The 21,860-nt window shown below is 37.5% G+C and overlaps 1 protein-coding gene across 3 annotated transcripts in view; it reads left to right on the top strand.

Moving 5' to 3' along the window:
* The window catches only part of LOC141904268 (EH domain-binding protein 1-like), a 54,213-nt gene that overhangs the window by 13,164 nt on the left and 19,189 nt on the right, over window positions 1-21,860 (top strand). For all 3 annotated transcript variants that reach the window (XM_074792862.1, XM_074792854.1, XM_074792846.1), the window contains 11 exons: window positions 3,627-3,793; window positions 5,009-5,590; window positions 6,092-6,137; window positions 6,612-6,671; window positions 10,101-10,265; window positions 10,739-10,865; window positions 13,460-13,608; window positions 18,469-18,556; window positions 18,636-18,703; window positions 18,795-18,915; window positions 21,067-21,163. In XM_074792862.1, the coding sequence (XP_074648963.1) occupies window positions 3,627-3,793; window positions 5,009-5,590; window positions 6,092-6,137; window positions 6,612-6,671; window positions 10,101-10,265; window positions 10,739-10,865; window positions 13,460-13,608; window positions 18,469-18,556; window positions 18,636-18,703; window positions 18,795-18,915; window positions 21,067-21,163 (1,670 nt within the window). The remainder of the gene's footprint in view (window positions 1-3,626; window positions 3,794-5,008; window positions 5,591-6,091; window positions 6,138-6,611; window positions 6,672-10,100; window positions 10,266-10,738; window positions 10,866-13,459; window positions 13,609-18,468; window positions 18,557-18,635; window positions 18,704-18,794; window positions 18,916-21,066; window positions 21,164-21,860) is intronic.

Raw genomic sequence — 21,860 nt, 5'->3', positions numbered from 1 at the left:
AGATCTTCACGCTGAAGCTGAATTAGCCCATGGACGTATAAACTAGTTTATACGTCCATGATTAGCCCTTGCATCAATAGATAAGTAAGCGTAGATAAATAATTGATGGTAGAAACGTCGATTAATAATGAAATTCATGTCGTGAAATTTTCCTCGCTAAAATTTATTATGGAATATTTAAGATGAATATTTGGATCGAATGTCGATGTTTTGTTGCGAGTGGATGTGTATATGGTATATTATTTTCGGGGTAGGTTTAGCCGACAGGCAGTGTTTATCAAGTGAAGTGATTATAGTTACTGCAAGTGTCATTACCATCATCTCATGAGTAACAGGATCAACTGAAGCAGATTATACTAGCGGCGACTGCAACGGAGCTTGACGAGAGCACGACAAATTGGATTGGCCTGTCATGTGCGTGGTGTATGCCGGGTGCATCGTCGTCGTCGCCAGTATTCCGGAAAATTGATAAAGAAGAAGAAGGGTATTAACTCTAATAGAAAACGAATGAAGGGAAGATAGAAGAAATATGTTTGCTCGTTCATCTGGAAACTTTCAAATATGACATGAAAAACTGGAACTTTTTTATCTATGAACATTCTGTTTGTGCCTTTTGAAGAAAAACTGAGAGAGAGTATCTGACGTTTTGACTCAAATCTACGAGCCATTTTCAAAACTGTCTATTCAATTTTAGAATTTGAAAACAAGAATTTTTCGAAACGTCAAATAGTCAGTAATTCTTCTTTTGTGGTTTTTTCTTCAGTTGAATCAGACTGTCTCTTGTCTATTGAAACTGACTCACTGTTACATGTCAGTTACATACATGAACCTGGTACTCCTGTACAACTCTAGTTGTTTTTATGTTGGTTTCTTCATTTTATAGAAACTGTTGAACTCTTTATATTTTAGGAAATCAGATAAAACTTTCAAAATAGTTTTTTGAAAAATACTTTTCCCATAGTACCTCTAGTTTTCTAGTTATAGGGGGTGACATTGTTTAACGTTCGTTACAGGAACACCCCCTCCTTTTGAACCGGAAGTATTTTGGACACAGTCGAGATGGCCGATGGTAACAGATGGCGACTTTTTGTCAGTTGCAATTTTAACTGACGTTTTCATTGTTACATATATATTATGGCGTCTTAAGCTACAGATGGAAGGATTCTCAGCTACAGATGGTTGTCCCGAGTACCTTCTGACACACCTATCAGTTTCTGCTTCATTGCTCACTGATTTCACTGTATGGTCAATGATTTGTTTAGTCCTCACAGTGGTCAGATTGCAGTATTTTCGGGTGGCTTCTCTGGTCAATGTTATCCATTATTCGCTGTGACAGACAGGAAAGTCTTCACTAATACTAATCATCACGCGCTAGTGAACTGTATATTTTAATGCAGCCCACCACTTATGTACACAAACCAATCTGTCCACCTCTCTTTCACGAGGTCATCAACTCGTATCTCCACGCGTTCATTGCTGATAGTTGTCAGCTTTTCAAAATATCTCCGTCTAATTTGCGGTAATAAAAGACCATTCATTTTATGATTGACAGCGGTGAAAATCATCCACCTTCGACCGATAATAAAATAGACCCTCGAAACTTTCAATCAATTGATGAAAACCCCAACTGTTAGACTTAGGGGGAAACCTCACCGTGGATTCACTTCACTAAATATTGAAAGAGAATGTTTTAAAGTTTATCATAATTCTATAACGATTTACACTCTAGGCCTTACTTGGAAAAAGACTGGTAGAATTAGTCTCGAGTTAAGTTCCGGGCTACATTAAAAAATTGCTGTCTCTTTTTAAACCTGGTCATTTACTAAGGTCACAATGTAATCGATATCACACTGTTGCAAATTAATTCCAGAACCGATGTTTAATTTTTGCAATACCATCTTTACGGGATAGTGTGCCTACTTCTATTAGAAACTGCAACGATCTTGAAATTAAAAATACAAGATTGAAAACTCCTCCTCATCCTTTTTAATGAGCATTTACGCTAACGTTTTATTCTATTTAACCTATCTATTTATTACGGAAGCCCCTAGGTGACATATGAGATAATTTTTTTCTTAATTTCGACTTATTAAGTCGAAATTCGACATAATAAGTCGAATTTCGACATAATAAGTCAAATTTCGACTTAATAAGTCGAATTTCGACTTAATAAGTTGTATTTCGTGTTAATTAAGTCGAATTTCGACATATTAAGTCGAAATTCAACTTGTTATGTCGAAATTCGACTTAATAAGTCGAAATTGTGAAAAAGTTTTCTCGTATGTCACCTAGGGGCTTCCGTAATTTATTCTACTTTATTCATCCTATTTTATTTATGTGTTTTCTTTGTAACGTATCGATATAAAAGTGTGTAAACTGCTGTGGAACGTAGTGTAGTGCGTTGTACAATAATACACGTTATTATTATCATTATCAAACATGGAATTTCTGATAGAATGATGTGATAATAATTTCGACGAGTTTATAGTGAATTGTTTGTCATTTATTCACAACAAATCAATTACATTAGTGATCTGTGTGTCAGTTATACGCCTCAGTAAACAACAGGAAACCCTTTGATGTCTCGGCGCACTGTCTTACAGATCGCCTCCCGGTCGACGACGTTCATTTTACCGATCACCGCGTGTAAATTGTTCGGTCACGCTAAAAATGTCTGCGAAATCCATCGGCGTATAATTCGCGGGGCGATATTTAGTGTCTTCCTGCCCCCGAGGGTTCAGAATTAATCCCGTCTTTCTGTTGAAGACGCGAGAGTGAGCGCGCTCAGCTCCCTGTGAATTCAGACATTGTTATCGAGTCTTCATCATCTTCGACACCTCGTCATATTTTTCAATTTATTCTAATTAATTAAGAAATCTTTATTGCAGCCTGGCAAGTGGCCTTACTTTCTTACTTTTCCCTTTAGAATATTGTGTTTTCTCTACATATTCCTCGTTTTACTAATAACTCGTTTAGAAATGATAATAATAATATATTTATTAAGATTAGTAATATTATTTTTATTTATTAGAGTATCTATGGAATCTTATACGTTTCACACCCGACTTTAAATGAATGTGTTGAAAAAAATATGGCAATACAAAATAAAATAGCTTTCTAAGTTTATTCACAAAACGCCTTTCTATTATTGCTTCTAACCTCTGAGATGTCATAATTTGTGATTGTATATTTGGGATATGTGCATCCACCCCTTCCAGTCAGGAATTTTCAAAGGCTGTTATTAATTCTAAAAAAGGAAATCTCTGTGATACCATAGTTATGATGTAGGCAAAACTAGAAATTTATAAATCGAATCAAAATGCCCTTACACCAACTCTTCCAGCCCTTACTAGCCCCCTGCGGGATTTGAACCTAGGACTGTCATTTACAAGCCAAGCATGTTAACCGCTAGACCATAAGAGTTCTTGTGACAAGGTTGAAGTTGTTCTGGTCAGTGTTGTGACCAGTTAGCTGTGGTGACCAGTCACTCGGTGTTTTGAATGCTCTATTCACTAATGACACCCCTTTTATTCTCTGTTTCTTATCAAGCTGAAAACGAATTGCAATTCTATTAAAACAGTTGCTGTCATTGTTTCTAATGTAATGATATATTTGTTTATTTTTAGACTCAGCCGGTTGTCAATCACAAAAATACTCCTAGTCAAGATCTAATCGATTGGTGTAAAGATGTAACTAAAGGTTATCGAGGTGTGAAAGTAACTAATATGACGACATCTTGGAGAAATGGAATGGCATTTTGTGCAGTAATTCATCACTTCAGACCCGATATACTGTAAGATTTTATAAATGCCGCTTTTCTCAAGAATTAAGTAAACAATTTATCATTCTTGGCCCAGTTTCACAAAAAAGGTTAACCCCAAAATCAATCTAAGATACAGGAATACTGAATACTGAAAATGACTATTCACATAAACTTTGAATAAACTACTAGCTACTAGCTCAGGGAAACATTTCGCATTTAATTTTTCATGATAAGTGATCTGACCGAGTGCTCTTTTGAAAATCCACATTATATTGGCTTCTTATCTACACTACTGATCTTGATCCAATATGCCCTAAAATTACATAAAAATGAACCCAAAATGGACCCCGAGACCCCTACAAGTGATAATGACCTGTAGCGCTCGGCGGGACACCCACCAGGACACCCGCTACAATAATAAACCCCCACTTTCATCTAGTCTAGATGTGCCCCTGCACCATATCCTGAATGGTTCGGATCTACGCTATTTTGTGTTTACTTTTCATGAATAATCCTTTGACATATAACATCAAATTTCTTACCATCAAATACAAGGCACACGCCGTGTATGATGTATACATATGTACTTGTTGTTTGATGATTGTATGAGATGTAACTGTAATTAGGAAATCAGATTTTTCTAATCCCGTCCGCCAGCGTCATGTGTCTTTTATCGCATTGTCTGATTGTATGCGAAAGGTTCGCACGTATCTCTTGTACTGATTGAAAGTGCGAAAATTGAGATGTTTCAATCATCAAAAATTAATCAGAACCACGTTTCCTTCATGTTGCTCACTGGTCACACAGTGTGCAACATCTAATCACGCCGGGCTTTTTGTTCATCAGGCAGGAGGTTGGGTATTACTGGGCGATTAATATTACCATTCCACTATCGCTTTTGTTTTTATCAAAGGTAGAATTTTGCTTTCAACGTTACATCTTGATAACCCTAGCTCAGGAAGCGCCTAGCGTCATCAAAGAGACGCAAATCTCTCGTGGGGGGAAAAATATAAATGTCTGATGATGATGTTCGGAGTGGGGAGAATCTTCTCTCCTCGGTATGTGTGGCTGGATGAATGTTCGGGGAAAAATCGGCCACTTTTTACGCCGCTTAAAGGAAGAGAAAAAAGATTTTCCTGTTATGAGAATACGTGAAAATAATCTCGAAGATTGCAAAATGTTTTTAGGAATTTTCGTTTCATTTTTTTGTTCATGATATGAATGTTTATTAATTCTTTTCTTCAGGGATTTCGACGCACTCACTCCGCATGACATAAAAGGGAACAACAAAATTGCATTTGATTCGTCTTCGGCTTTAGGCATTCCTCGGGTTATAGAACCGTCCGATATGGTTCTATTGACCGTGCCGGATAAACTCAGCGTGATGACGTATTTATATCAGTTACGCTCGTATTTTACTGGTCAAACTTTAGAGGTACAACAAATCGGAAACAGTGTCACCGAAAGTACGTACACGGTCGGCGACTTCGACAGCGACGTCAACTCGAGAATAACGAAGGAAATGTACGGCAAAGAAGTGAGAGACGTTTCAAGTAGCGTTTCGGTCGAAACGACGAGTAAAACTGAGTTAAAAACGGCGCAGAAAATGGTCGATAAACATCAGATCGTCGACGAGGATCGAACGACTTCGCTGCTTCGTAAAACTGACGAGCAATTAAACGATAGTAATAAAGTTACGATTAAAGATGAAAAACCGCAGTTAATGACGAGGAAACAATTGATGAATCCTTTCGATTCCGACGAGGAGGAAGAGAATAATGAAACTGGTGATGTCGTCGTCTCGACCGAACAGCAGTTTGAGAAGCGGTTTGTACAAACAAGACTAGGGCTTTTTAGGGCTTTTCTTTATTACTTCGAAAATGGATCTACCTCTGTTCTGCAAAAATCTTCAAATCAAATATGAAATTTTTTTTTTAAATTAAATTTTATGTTTTTTTCCTGTTCCAGATGCATTCTAAAACTATAAGAAATTTTTTCAACATTTTATTCTCTTCGCCCCTCCAAAATTTTTTTTCTTCAAAAAATATGTACTCCAAGTGATTAGAAGAAAAATGCCAAGGCATCGAAAATGAAACCCCACTTTAATCTACACAGGCTTTTTACCTGGACCTACCATTCTCACGAGTGCCATATTGATCCGTGACACAGGTCACCAGTTTGGCCCACCCAAATACAGTCCATGTGCAAATTATTCGGCGTGAATGCCAAAACCTGGTGCCTGGTCCGGGCCAAATCATCTCCATGCGATTGTGGTTTAATTATTTAAGATATTCACATTCTTTACTTGTGCTTCTCATATTCTTACAGAATACCTGCGCCTGATGATAGTAAGAAAGTGACGAAAGATTCTGAAGTAAATATTACATTTGTTATGATTAAACGTAAACCTTGTCTAACTCAGACAAACTGGGACCGGCGAAAGATTGGTCCATTTTACGTGGAAATCCTACGTACAGATTGGAAAAAAATCTTAGGAAGTCAGAAATTATTTTCGTTTTTGTCAGAGTTAGTCTAAAGTCATTGTCAGCCGTGTCTGAGTTAGGCAAGGTTTACTGTATATGACAATATCTGTGTAAATGTAGATGTAAATAGAATCCTACTCTTCGATTGTAAGTATGATTAAATAGAGTTCACCAAAATGGTTATTTTAGTTCCGAAACTGACCGATGAAGGGCATTGAGAACTAAAAATCCCAAAATATTTCAACTAAAAATATTGAATGAAAGATCAAGTCATTCTTACAATCGTGGGATTTTATTTATTCATATTATGTTTCAGTATTTTATCGAGACTGTAGTTTAACCTTTGAATTTACTGAATCTTGTAGAAACAAATTTTGAAAGAAGGCGCTGAAATGACTTCTCCGCAAGGTGAAAAACCACCTCAGGTTAGTTTTCGTTTTATACCGCGAAAATAAATCTTTCAATAGAGGTTTAGAGGAACTCGCAGTTCATAGATGAAACATCATTCACGGTGCGGGAGGTTTTAATTAGTGTTGATTTGATGACATTTTTAATCAAGTTGAAAGCATATTCATAACTAAAGTATCCCCTGCTGCTGGTGCGGGTGTAGCCTTTAAAACCCGACAAAAAGAATTCTCTTAAGATTGAAAACGTTCGGAGAAAGAAAAACTTTTCAGTCCGGTCGCGACAGTACCCTTCAGGCTGTTAACCAAAGCAGAAAAAATGTACCCATGAGTAATTTATGACATGCTCTCTCGCGTTTCATCAGAATCTGGAGGATTTCAGCGCGTAGTGCTCGTACCCGTCAGGCGTATATGCCTAATTAATTTGCAGTTTGGTTAGCTGATTGGTAATTAGATGAAACCTGTAAATGCTGTATTGCGACTCGCCGACTCGCGGTACTGCTCGTAATTCTGGTCACCTGAAAGTGACAGGTTTAACTTGATTAATCGTAAATTCCCCCGTAGCCAGGTTACTCCATGCCATCACGCGAACGCTGGTTACTTTTTGGTTTGAAGCTACCGTTGGGGATTTTTGTTTCCAAATTTTCCTCTTCCGAATTACAGGAAAATTAATAGAAGAAAGTTGAAGAATCTAGTGAGAATAAGTATTTTAAGTTTCTAGAAATGGTCCGTTTTAAATCTTCTAAACTGGAACGGACTAAATTAAGACCGTTCTCAATAACGACGTGTGAACGCGACTATAGACACAGAAAGAAAGTTGATTTCGTGAAGAATTTAGTGACAATATCGAATATGTTGTTTTTATAATGATTGATACGCGTTGTTTGCAATGATTTATTGAAGCCCCCCGTTATCAGCACACTTTCACGTTCATAATTTCATCTTAAGCCTTGACAGACTTCATCTGGCAAACCGGCGACAATATTTGCTAATCTTACCGTGCAGAGAACGTAGTTTGATTACTGTCTGCAGTAGATGATGATGTATTACCCATCGTAGCGTTGTATGACAGTAAATCTCAGCTGATAACACTGTACCGCTTGTGTGTGTTCACTATAAAATTCATATCGAATTTATTAATTTTTCATTGATCCCGTGACTAATCACCGGCAAAATGTCTCGTTCATTCTGGACATCAGTTTTGCATCATCCGCCAGCTAATTAATCTTTTTGTTGTCTTCGGCAGTTGATGGTGATTCCGCGTGCCCGGTGAAATCATTAATGTCGTCGTCGGCTCAAAAGATTTTAACTTAAACATATATGTATATAATCTAGAGATGAAGTTTGGAGGATTTCGAATATGGAGTATTGAATGTAATTAAGTTGTAATCTCGGTGTGTGTGTATTATTAGGACTGACACAATACTGGGTGGAGGAATTGGAGAGTTCTAATCGCTGACATTCGGCCGCGTTGTCGAAGAAATGTTCGGCCCATTTACGAATTAAAAACTCATCACCACCATCATCATCATCTGCGCTGATTTCAGTCTTGTTTCATTAGTAATGAAATGTGATCTACGATCTATATTACATATATGGTAGGGTTTTAAATATAGGGATCAGTTCTCAACAACTAATTAATCAACTTTACGTGTATATTTCGTACGTACTTGTGAATACTGATAATCCATTGATACTGTGCGTCGCTCGCTCGGTCCGTTGATTAAAATGTTTGATATTTCTAATGTTTAAGGGCGATGGATTTGTTTAGGTTTTATCAGTTCTGATTAAAATGTGTATTATTATAGCTTCATATCTGATGTATATCAGCAAACTTGTTCAAGTTCAGAAGTTCATGATGAATAAGTTTAAAGGTTTTTATGAAAATTACGAATCACGTAATGCCCGGTAACGTTGTATTCCTTAACTCGGACAATGTTTTCTGGTCTCTCACATTTTTGTTCCCGATGAAGTGAAAATCTACGATCAATTGTAGTGATCGTTTCAATTGTAGATCGGCAGGAAGTTTCTGAGGTCGCGTGTGACACGGTTTTTCCCCTCGGCCACCGATAGCGAGCTGATTGGAGGACGTCCTTTGACCTTTTTCGCATCGTCAAAAAGCCGCGATGCACCTCGCGTTCTCTTGTCGATTAATCTTTACGAACGAACGCTGTCTCCTCTTGTGTCGGTCCATGACAAATAATTAGCCACTGATGATGAGTAAGCCGTTCTCGCAAGCCGCTTACCAAATAAGCTTCTTTCTCAAGTATTTTCATGGTCTGCGGATGATTTGAAATTTTGCTGCAGCCGTGCAATAATTAGTTTCCACGATTGTCTTATTGTTAGTTGTCAATTATATTACGTCCCTCGTCTATGAATATAACCTTAATTTGTCTGGATTTTCAAGTTTCGCCAATATTTACCGTACGAAGTCCCGGTCGCCATAAGCACCATGTACTGGAGACGCGAACTGGTCTAGTCCCCTTTTTATTTGTATCTAAGCTGCTTTGCTCGGTTTTAGAGTAAAGCTGCAGGAAACAGCTGATATATAAGCACAAAATCTCCTAACAAAATGTATTGTCTTTGAGCTATGCTGCTAAGATGCTTTGCATTTGCCGGGCTTAAGACAGGTTAAATAGAAAAGCCTGCCCGAAACCTCAGATTTTCATTCTCACTGGAAACAGTCGTCGGTTTCAAACTGTTTTTTGATCTGTGTCTAGGAACACATTTTATTACAGTTATATCTGATGAAGCTGATAGGCATCATCGGCGTCTACCGGGTAGTGTAGTTATTGTTAGTTACTAATTCGGAATAATAGCGCTGTATGGACAATTTCAGAAATTCGTTTCTAAGTCACCTGTGATTCACCTGTTTGAAGGAATATATAACATCGTTTTAACGGGAATGAATTAAACATCTCATTATCATAATAAATATCGATAGGAGACCGCTGTGTGTATGTGGTTATTAGTGGATCATACTCCTTCCTATAGATTCATATATCGGCATCAGATGCTCGAAATCAGGTATTCAATTTACCTGTTTATGTCATGTGCTTCTTTTAGTCGTATATACGATACTGATGATTATTATAATGTTATGATTATTATTATAATTTCATGCAGATGAAATTCAACGGGGTTCTGCGCGATAATTACGTGACTCATGTATAACCTTTCTTTATCCACTTCTCATTTCATTTACGCATTATAATCCAATTCCTCTCTTTTTCGAATTTCTTATTACCTGTTAACAATGCCTTCACCTCCCATGAAGCTCGTATATCTTAGATGTCCTACTTCTTTCAATTACAATTGCAATTAGTTTTTTTCTCCGCAAAATTACAATTGCACAGAACACAAAACATAGGTTCATACATTTACGGATTAGATACAAACTAACATTATTAATTTTCAAAGATCGTTTCGAAAACATTGTCTTTTTTTCAGCCGAAAGTTCGATCTCGTCATGAGGAACTTAAAGAGAGAGCCAAATTCTTATTGGAACAAGCGAAAAGAGACGCTTCTACTTATAAACAAACAACAGCCGACTCTAGTCAAGATTCCACTATAACCGCTACAACTACTTCCGGTACTGATGATGAGAATAAAGAGGTAAATCATCATCACCCATGGCTGTTTGATATGCACTAAATTTGGCCTGACCAAAAACGTCAGACCAGGCTTGTGTCGAAATTTTAATATGGGTCAGGCCAAATGCTAACTGGTGCTGGAAGTGTCTAACCTCACCTGCCACAGCATCATTTAATGTTGAATGAGTGATTTATGGTGAACTTGCTCTGTAATTAGGGACGGGCCAAATCTGTTGGAACCGGGCCAAAATGCCTCTGTATGATAAGATTTGTATAATTATAGTACTAAATATAGAAGTTTTTGATTTGTAATTGTGGAAATATCTGTTCCGCGTTTGAGTAAACAATCTGCCATAGTTTTTTCATTTTCTGTCTGAAATTCTATTTACTTTAGTAGATACGTGTGTAATCGTGTGTAATCGTGTGTAATCGTGTGTAATCGTAAGTTTGATATTTCACCTGAATATAGAAGATATAATGATTCGTGTATTGTAGATTCAAGGTTCCGATCGACAGAAAGATTTAAGGGTAAGAGCTCGTAAACTGATCGCTGAAGCAAGAATTCAGAGCGGACTCAAAATGGATGACGGCTCATTTTCACCAACTAGTCCTAATCAGTCAGGTTAGTGTAGATCATATCGCGTTAATTACATCTATTAATCGTGCTTTCGCTTCATTTTACTCCGTAACATTCCTACGTCGGTTTTATTCGACCAGAATTTCATTTGAGGCCGGTTTTAAACAATTGCAAACGTATACATGTTTGAATAAGGAGAGAATATGTTCGGGATTGATTGAGAAAAATCTCAGTCTTAAATGTGTATATGAAAACCTAACCAAAAGATTATGAAATATACATCTGCGTTCACATATTTAGAACGTTCTAAGCATTTGCACTAGTGATGAGTCTATTCTAAATTTCTCCATTGAACTATGATTGTATTAATTGCTGTTGTTTCTTAATATTGTGGTTTTGGTTTCGTGTCTTCGTGATTTGCTTGACAAAACTAGAATGAATTCATAACTCTTCGGGCGAAGATAACGCGTAAAATTTGAGTTCGTTTTTTTAGTTTTCGCGGCTTAACGATTAAAACATCGATATTGACAGAATAGATCGAAATATGTCGCATGTTCTCATCCCGAAAAAAACCCCGCGAGCGAAATAGATTAGAAGTATACGCGCGTCTTATATGGCGCAACAAACCGTCAAGTTTCACGGATTATCAGAGAAAACTTAGACAACAATCGTGCGAGGTGTGAAAGGGGTATAGTTCTGTTTGACGGCGATGCAGTGCGCGCTGGCTCCGAGGAAGGATTAACTATTTCCCTGTGTGACAAAGCGCCACCAGAACCATTTCCTTTTCCAATTTCGCCAGCGCACAGGTGTGCAATCCATTAAATGTAAATTGTTTGGTCGAAAAACAAAGCTGCGCCGAACATTACACAGTTTGTGGTAAGCTTAGTGATCGGTAATCCAACGTTTTACATCGTGTTCTCGTTTTCTCGGAATTCACCTGCCGTCGGCCATTTTAATATACATCGTCCCCGTATCCAACGCCTTTCATTTTTAAATCGTTTCTTAGCATGAAACATAATTTAGAAAGAGAAACGTTGAGTTGGGAAATAAGTTTATTCCTTACATAGGAATTCTTCAGGCAACTTCAATCGGACAACTTCATTATAACCATCGGGAGCAGGTCCAAGTCATATCTAAGACTATGAGCGGTAGGCTTTGCTTTATTTGGACAATACCACTCTAGACAATACGGTAAAAGCATTTTGACCCGTGCCAGGTTAGGCCTGGTTCAATCGTTCACACCTCTGCCAAATTGGCCCATGCCTGTTCGCCGTGGACCATAGCCCATAGAATTGACTCACCTCGCTTGCCACAGCATCATTTTGGTAGTGTTACGGTATGAAGTAAGTGATTTACCTGTGGACGCGCTCTCTTATTAGACACAGGCCAGATTTGACTCTAGTCCATGGTTGGATCCGAACCAAATCATCTCGGTGATTTCACTGTATGATTGTGATCATAAATATGATATTTATAAGCAATAAACAACAAGTTTAAAGAAGATGAACATAGTCGGTAATCAGTAGGATGCAGTTGTACGACCTGCTTAACATTTACCTGCCACGAAATATTAATTATCTTCTGCCTGCGATGAATGATGTACGTTTTCGGTTTAATGCCATCATGTTGGATTGTTCTCAGTGATTGTGACAGAACGCTACAAATCCTTACAGAGTTTAATTAACTTTCTCGCTAAGGCGCTTACCGCCGCCGATCATCAGCTTATTTTTGCCGATTCTGACGACTTCGGTTTTGGTTCAATCGTCATTTCGTTTAGCTTTGTCGCTTGTTGTAGTCACTCGCTCTACCCCTCGGACCCCTATGACCCGTCCTACCCTTCACGTTATATTCAGTTTTATTATTTGTTTTCAGTGAGATTTCGGAAGACCAGTAATATCAGATTTCACCGTTTTAAAAGACCCGGTATGCTTTCACACAACTCCCTGCCACATACTCGATACATGCACGTCTTCGAAGGTTGAAGTCGCTCAAAAGTTGGTTGAATTGAACCAGTGGATAGCTCATAAAGTGATCTACCAATTGCAGCTGCGTTGCTATACCATGGACTTTTCTTTTTTCGAGTCCATGCTTAAACCAACTATTGAGCCACTGGTCCTACTGAAGGAAACCGTAATAACCTTAATTAACAATTACATGAATGAAATTATAACTTAGAATGAAGTGAACTAAATCATTTAAAGCTCGCTATGAAATGATATTTAAAGTTGAAAGTTTGTTGCCTTTATCGCTGTTTTTGAAGTGATAGTTTTCTAGTATTTTGCTGTCAGTGTCGAAGTGAATGTAGCATGGTTCATTATTGCTGATGTCTCAATTAACCTAAAATAGATCGAATGAATGCATTTTCTGCACTAATTACTGATTATCAATCCTCAATATCGCTTAGATATCTTCTATGATTAAACTGAAATGTACGTTTTACTGTAATTCATTTTACCTTTAGGTGTCGGATAAATGGATCCAGTTCTGCAGTTCATGGTTGACTACTAGTGTCTACTGGAGGCAACTGTCAACTCGGGACTGTCGTACTGGTTGATGATTTTTAACCCCGGTTCATTGTTTGTTCAAGTTATACGTCGATAGAAATATTGTATATATCGTTGTATTTGTTTCACCAACAGGTGAAGATTCCGGTCCTCAAACGAACTCCACGAACGTGAAACTGAAAAAGATCATGTTGACGAGGCCTTCGTTGGCCGCGTCATTAGCAGTGACCGCTTCAAAACTGGGTTCAAACGACCCGGAGATACAAGAGCTAGCGGCTAGACAGGTAGATATCAATTTTATCGCTCTGAACCCTTTCAGTGCGTCTACACCGCAGTGCAGTGTATAAATCAGTGATAGATTTTGCTAGTACACTGCACTGCGGTGTATTGATGTAATTAGTAATTAGTAATTATCTCTCTTGAAAAATGGCAGCACCTGTCAAACATAGTGAAATAGTAGAAACTAACGATACACCGCACCGTGGTGTAGGCGCACTATAGCGGTATTCCCGTTATTCAACACACTAGGGTGGAATTTTTAAAGATTTTCAAATTATCTCCAGCAGTATAGGGTATTAATTGATCAGCACTGAAAGGGTTAACGGAATTATTGCTTCTGGGACACCAGGGTTCTCACCGATCAGGAAAATCAGTAAGAAAATCAGGGATTTCAGTCTCTTCTCATCAAAACCAAGGAAAAATCAAAAACACTTTTGATGTCTTGAACTTGTTCTTGCTGGTGAAAGCACAGCCGCCACCGATAGATAGATAGATAGATTTATTGCTCTCAAAATTTACAAATTTGCGCAGAGCAAAAGCCAGTTACAAAATACAGTATAATACATATTACAGACAATGAAAATTGACAGTACATACAATTAGTGTACACGTATGAAACGAGGATATCTTGTAAATCAACCAGGGAATTTTTTTGTCGAGATATTGTAAATATCAGGGATTCCCAGATCTGTGAGAACCCTGAGTATATGACTTTTTTGAAGTTGATTTATGCATGGACATATTAACTAGGTTATACATCCGTGATTGATGGTTCAAACTTAAGATGAATAAAGAAATGATTAAAACTGAATAAAACAAGCTTATATCCCTGTCCTGTATAAGATTGAAGCTCTGGCCAGATTAAAGTCTGTTTTTAATCCACCGCAAATGTTTATTTAAAAATGCAGTATAGATATAGAAAATCAATCGGGTTTTGTAAAGTGTTGATGAGGTCATAGGTGGAAACGTTGGTTAAACGATAAGGCGATGCGCGCACCTATCTCTCCTTCCTCAGAGTCGTCGATTTGTCGGTTATTAAGTAGACATAAGTATCTTATGCAAATGAGTCGTTATAAGTCTTGCCGATGATGATGAAAGTCGACGGTTTTTTTATCCGATAATTAATCGCGGTAAACTGCGGTCAAACATCCCGCAAATTTTGTCGTCCGATAACGGGTTATATTGAATAGCGTCGGTATCAGTGAAGAGACAGCGCTCAGCCGTGAAAATACCCGTTAATTGGCGCTTTTTATGATGAATTTTAGAAGCGAAATCGCGCCAGTTTAAAGCAGCGTTTATCGTAGGAAGCAGTAATGACCCGTTGCGGGAAGGTTAATGAAATTAATAAGTCATCTATTCATTGTTCAGCGAGGCAGTTGATTTTATAAACGCATCGGTGATTGTTGACGATTTCATCTCAATTTGCGGCTGAATTCGATTATTCTGCATCTATTCAACGACGTTAATGAAGAGTTTTCTATCGTGATGATCGCAGTAGACTCTGTTCAAGTATGATTTTTTTTAGGAAATGCGAAAATCTACCTGGCTTGAGAGCGATATTTGAGTTGTACGTTACTGTAAACTCTGCCCGTGTCAGATCTTTTAAGAGTGGGCAAAATCTGTTTGACATGAGAGCGATATCTGAGTTGGATTGTACTGTAGACTCAACCTAAGTCAGATCTTTTTTGACCATGAAAATCTGTCTTGACTCGAGAATGATATTGTAATATGAGGTCAGAAAAACATAAATATTGCGGTAACCACGCAAACATCATCTCTCCTCTCAGTTAAATGTTTATCTCTCTGAGCACAGTCCGCTCGCTGTATGCGTTGTGGTTTGTCAATCTGAATTTTTCCCGCAAAAAAAGAAAATATTCTTTCTATGAAAGTCGACGTGGGTAGCGTGCTCTGAGATATCAGAATTGCGCTCGCTCGAATACTGATAAAACCCGGACGCGAAGCCGCATAAAATTAATAGATTATATACGTGAGTCGGGGTCCGGGGCTCGGTAATCCTTGAGTAAACATTTTACAGAGCGAAGGGTGTGAGGAAACACGGTAATGTCACAACTAAACCGGCGATATCACTTACACCAGGGCATCACACAGTAGATTACAGCTTCATCAATACTGCATTAAAAATTGAAAAAGTGCTAATGTGAATTGGAATCGGTTACAGATTAAACATTGTCCGGAAGGGAAATAGTCGGTATCACTGAATAATTTATATACTCAGAAAATCACTGGTTTTTATAGATAAATTCGTGCCCTACATTAATCAATTGGACGATGATTTAATTAATTGTAGACAATGGTTTGTTTTCAGTTTATTGTAAATTTGCTGTGTGAATACATCGTAAGACGCCTTTGTTTGTGGTAGAAACTTGACTTCGATAAAAGATCGAATCGTATTTCATGATTTTTACCCCGATATTGTGACGTGAAAGCGTTCGAAAACTCGTAATTAGTTTTGAATTTATATAGAATATTGGACATTTCTCACACCTGTGAGATGGGATAGGAGATGGGATAGTTCTGTTAATTATACAGATCAGAATTCAATAAGCCTCGAGGCATTGTCATCTAATGTGTTATTAGTCTGCCTTCTATAAAGCTTATAATCATGTGCGATGATAATCAGGTGATTTATGGAATGACATTTCTATTGCCAACCCCCCCTTTCAGTCAACCCTCTCAAAGATATAGGGTATCTCGAAAAACAATCCCTGTCAGTGTTTATATGGAACCAAACTCCTCTCAGCTGAATCTCAGAAATAACACCCCTTTTCAGCTTAAATCCTCGCAGAAAACCCTCTCAGAAGTAGGGTATCTCAGCATATTGAGAACCAACCCCTCTGAGCGAACCCTCTCATAGAGAATCTTAGAATTCATCCCCTTTCAGCTTAAAGGGAGTCGAACCCTTACTAATTCCCTCATTCTTAGAGAATCTCAAGTAATTGAGTTTGAAACTGATGAATTTTGTTTTGCGTATCAACGGTAACAAGGAGATGAAATTTTGACTGATCTTTTGAAAATTTGCTCAAAGGCTGTTGAACCCCGGGGTAGGCCCATAGGGGTAGACCCAGTCAGACCACGTGTCTATCTTCTGAAGACAGGTGTCCCCTATAACTAGATTACATAACAGCTTTGTTTGATATCTGTGGTCAGAGAGAGAGAGAAAGAGAGAGAATATTATACAACTAATTTCAAATTCATATCTTCACAAACCGATGAGTCATTGTGTCACCACTGATATTTAAAACCTTATGAATTAGAGATTTGATATTCAATACTGAATCTAAATCTGACGAGGAGCGAATTATTTTAAAGACATTTTATGAGAATATGCTTCTACGCGTGTTTTTTTTCTTTTAGACAATAGTTTCATTTCGGGTGGATTATTTCCATCCGAACTTCGCTGGAAATATGCGCCTTGACAACTAAGAAGAAGTATGTGACCCCCTGTGGTCACTAGAACACTGTATTGTATAACGCAGTCTTAATCTGTGAATAGTTAAAACCCTTCAGGGGTCAGAGTTACAGTCAGATGATCTGATCATCATCTCCCGCACCACCAGACGACCGACCGATGAGACTATTTTTTGCGCCGGTGTTTTTCCATTGTTACCGTTGCCCGGACGTGATCAATTTATTTTCTCGAGTTCAATGAAAATATCCCGCTGCGAACGCGTCGCATTTTCCGGCCGGACTCGAGCGGACGACCGGGGCGAGAACGGTGTCGTCTTTTCTCATGTTGCATCTAAGACAATACAGGAGATTGATTGCTGTCCGTCGGTGGTCGGTTCGTGTCACACCTGTACGAGACCAGCGAACGTTCTACGGTACAACACTGATTACCAGTTAATCTTATTGATTCATCAGTAAAGCTGCATTTTCATGCTTGTTTGGTGGATGGAGATTTGTTGATTCAGCCGGATTGTCGGTGTTTTTTGTGTTGTTATTTAATGAAGCTAAAGGCGTCGGGTCCCTATCTATTTATTCATTAACCCCTGTGCGCGGTGGGGTTAAATTCGCTGTAAATTATAAACTAATTATCAGGGGGGGGGGGTGCCTTTATGAAATCTGTTTACGCAGCTTTTTCTATGTAGAGACCCTGAAACATCTTTTTGGAATAGTGGCTCAATGGGGGAATCTCTGTTTGGTCTATGAATAATAATGAATGAGGTTATTAAGATATTTGCTTGCGTATAGACAATACTCTAACTGTGAAATCTGTTTATGCAGCTTTTTGCGGAAAAACCCTGAAACACATCTTTTTGGAGTAGTGTCTCAGCGGGGGAATTCTCTGTTTCATCTTTGAATAATAATGACTAAAGTTAAATGCCGTTGATGAAATTTTCTGTCGTGTTCTAAAGATGATATAAAATTCAACAATGTTTCCATGAGTTTCTGATTCATTCAAGGTTTCGACCATATATCCTAATAGTAAGTCATCTTCAAGAATACTAGTGAATACTATTTTGTATGGCAGTCAATCTTTTGAATATATTAGTCCAATTGTCAGGAACAAACTGCCTAAATCTGTGAGAGAAACTCCATCCGTTGATATTTTCAAATCATATTTTGTTCTACTCTGTATTGTTTTACGATGCATATTGTATACTTAACGAGTTCTTTATACGGTGTTTTATATTGTGAAGCGCAGCAATTATTTTATAGATCTGCACTATATAAGAAAATATATTATCATAATCATAAGTGTTCTGTCAAAATGATAAGATATAAATCCAGAAAAAAGAGACTGATTAAGTAATAAGATGTAATAAAAACTCGAAAACAGAGTAAACTATGAACTATGAAACAATTGTTTCTATGATACAATTTCTTTTAATGATATTTTTCAGACTGACCCTTGCGTAGATACGCCCGATTCATTAAACATCGATAACGACGTTCCCAATAAGAAATTGATAAAAGTCGAGTCACCGAGAGGTAAAACTGGTGAATGTAACATTCTGATTCGCGAAGAAATATGAAATATTAAAGTTGTGTTTTGTAATTGTTGTTTCAGTGCATAGTAAACATGATTGGGACAGCGATGGTGAGAGTTCATCTCTTTTATCTGATAATGAAGGAGAGGTATCTATCTGTTAATCTATAATTTACCGCTGATAATTTTACGATTTAGAGGATATATTTTCATCTAATTTTCTTGTCGCATTTCGCTCAGGATTTACTGGATAAAAGTCAGTACGTTTTGACTGAGATGTTGTCGTTAGAAAGAGAACAGAAACAGATCGACGAACAGGCAGATAAACTAGAAAAATCATTACGTAAAGCTATGAATGAAGGTACGAATCATGTGACTGACTAGCACGTGCTGCCACCACTGATTTAACACGCGCTATAGGAACTAATATGACATTGTTCAATATTCGAAATGTTCTTTATTTGTCTCAGTGAAATATTGATTATTTATAATATTTATATTATATTTCTATTACTGTGAAATATCCCTATGAGGTTTGTTATACCAGGACCAGATCGAAGGTGCTAATGAGACTGTATTTGCCTGTAAAAGGGGCAAAAAATCTTGAACAGGGTATCATTTCTAATCCTGACAAGGGGAGTACTGAAGACTTTACGTGAACCTAAAAACGAAGAGAGTCCTGCCCCAGACAATTTTGAGAAATTTAATTAATAAGAAGTCATTATTAGTGCATTATAAGCATTAGACTTATCTAAATGAGTTTAAAATAGGAAATCTAGACTATGTGGAAGATACACTTCATCTGCTTTAGACTTCTATACAATCTCTATGGAAATGGACAGTGAAAATGATTTACCAACTGTATATCTGAATTGATCTCGTATAAGGTCCGATTGCCCGGGACTGTAGTTACACTCGTGAACTCGAGTAGCAATCTTGCGTGAAAGTTTCCATTTGGCAAGTGTTTGCTCACCATTAAAGGTACAAGAAAAAGGCCTTGCTCGCTGTAAGTGGTACGAGAGATACAGAAGTAAACCACATGGCAAGAGACCAGCTGCTCTCTCTCTCTCTCTTCTGTATGGAACTGTTCAAGTATTCCAATCGATAGATGACACAAAGAGAGGAATGTTGTTGATAATGTTACCATTAATGGTTACGAGAGACTTCGGTTTAACTTTGTCAACATTGCCAACTGTTTTCACTGATATCAGTTCCCATTTACTGGTCTATCTGTTCTTTCATCTGTACTGTCACCCACTCGCAACCCTCCAGCTATCTTACTTCTCAAAACTCATTATCGAGATTCTCTGAAATTCAGCCGTTATGTAACCGAGTGCTAATTGAGTGATAATCAACAAGAATGATCGTAATGTTACATTTCATACCTTTTAATCCAATTTCTACATAAATGTTAAATCCTAGTTTCTGCAGTATTTGCTGATTCTACATTTATGTATTTCGCTAGTTTTTGTGCAGTATTTACGGATACCGTGTAAATGTAACCTCCAGCCGCGTCATTTATTTATCATATGAATTATCTCCTGTCTTTCCGATTTTCCAATGTCTCGTGTCGGGCTAATAATGATTGCGATGCGTGCGGCAGATTTCTCCGTTATATGGGTTCATCGGCATCTGCAGATAAGCCTAGGAAACCTTTGAATATCTAATGATGGGAGCCCATACACAATTGAGTGTGCTCATTTTGTGGTTGGCGCAATTTATTTGTGTTATTTCCGGTATTTATTCATTTGGAAGCATCTAAAAGCACAAATAAAGTCATCTCCGGCTGAAGAAAGCCATGTTTTCAGATATTTGCCTCAGTTGATGTAATGTATTTGTATTATCTGAGGTTATCTAATACTAATATAGAATAGACATGTGGGCGTCCTATTGTCACATCGAACCCTCTACTGTTACCAAATGTTTACTGAGTTATTTAGTCACACTTTTGAATATCTAAATTTGGCTCGGGATCAAATCGAAGAGAATCTGATACTTTGTTTATTGTGAGTTAATCTATCCCTACTTGATACAGTATCACAGGAAGAATGTAACTATTGATGAAACACTCTGAGTCTGTGTTTAAACGATAACTCAAAATCTCACTATAAAAGTGAATAACTAGAGTCTGAAATATTTCCTGGAGCTAGTGGTTCATTTTAACGTTTCGACTATATCCTCATAGTCATCTTCGCTAGAGTTGCAACAATATTCAGTGAAGAAACAATTCTCTCTCGCGTTACTTAATTATTGTTTGATTATTATGCTTGTTCTGGATTGTAGATATATCTCATAATCTTGTTGTAACTGTGGTATTCCTGAAGATGACTGATTTTAGTCGAAACATTGTGAAACTACTAACTCGACGATACATTTCAGATTTTGCTCAACTTTTCTTGAGAAATATCTGCTGAAGATTTCTATTTGATGTACACAGAGAACCCAATTCTAGAAAAATCTGTTGATGAAGAATTTTGTATCGAGTACTCATAAATGATGTTGTTATTTCTAGGTTTGAAAGAAGATGAGGATCGTTTGATGCAAGAATGGTTTTTATTAGTGAATAAGAAGAACGCTCTTATCAGACGTCAAATGCAACTGAATATACTGTAAGTAAATACAATATATCGGTGAATACATTCTGTTATCATAATCTTCACTCTAACGGCTTATCATTAGAAGAGTCGCTTTTTTCGGCGCGGCATACTTGGGTTTCTAGCGAAAAAAAATCAACACCTTCGTCGTAAGGAAGGATGAAATCTTAGCGAGAAAAAACGTGACCTTTGCCTCGTGAATACGACGTATCTGTGTTGATAAGTAGCTTATTCCTTCGTATTCGATAAGAGATCGGGAAAAAAAGACGCGGTAAAAATGACGTGCGAAAAAAAATGCGGAGAAGTGGATCATCGTGAAAAAGCTTTTCAAGTATGAATTGTCTCGATTTACCTGTAGATATCGGTGTTTAGCGTATCAAATATCAGTAGTTGTGAGCTTGTAATTACTGGTTATAATATTACATGCATAGAATACTCGGATTATATTGAAATACTATAAGAGAAAGTCTTCACATTCTGCTCTTCTTGCACTAAACGGTGGTGAGTTCGTTCTAATTTGGTCTGTACCTGGAACAGACCAATTTAAAACCGTACTTATTGTTACGAATTTTCTGGGAAAAAGTTTGAATTGTTCTCGAAAACATGGAGTTTTAGGATGAAGATTGTTGGTTGAATTGTTTCTATGAAACTGGTCTCAGAGGAGAATCCCCCCCCACCTCGTTATCCCAGGTTTCGAGCTGTTCATTTACTC

The sequence above is a fragment of the Tubulanus polymorphus genome, chromosome 1, assembly GCF_964204645.1.
Source record: "Tubulanus polymorphus chromosome 1, tnTubPoly1.2, whole genome shotgun sequence".
Classification (NCBI taxonomy): domain Eukaryota; kingdom Metazoa; phylum Nemertea; class Palaeonemertea; order Tubulaniformes; family Tubulanidae; genus Tubulanus; species Tubulanus polymorphus.
This window is presented reverse-complemented; position numbering and strand designations above follow the sequence as displayed.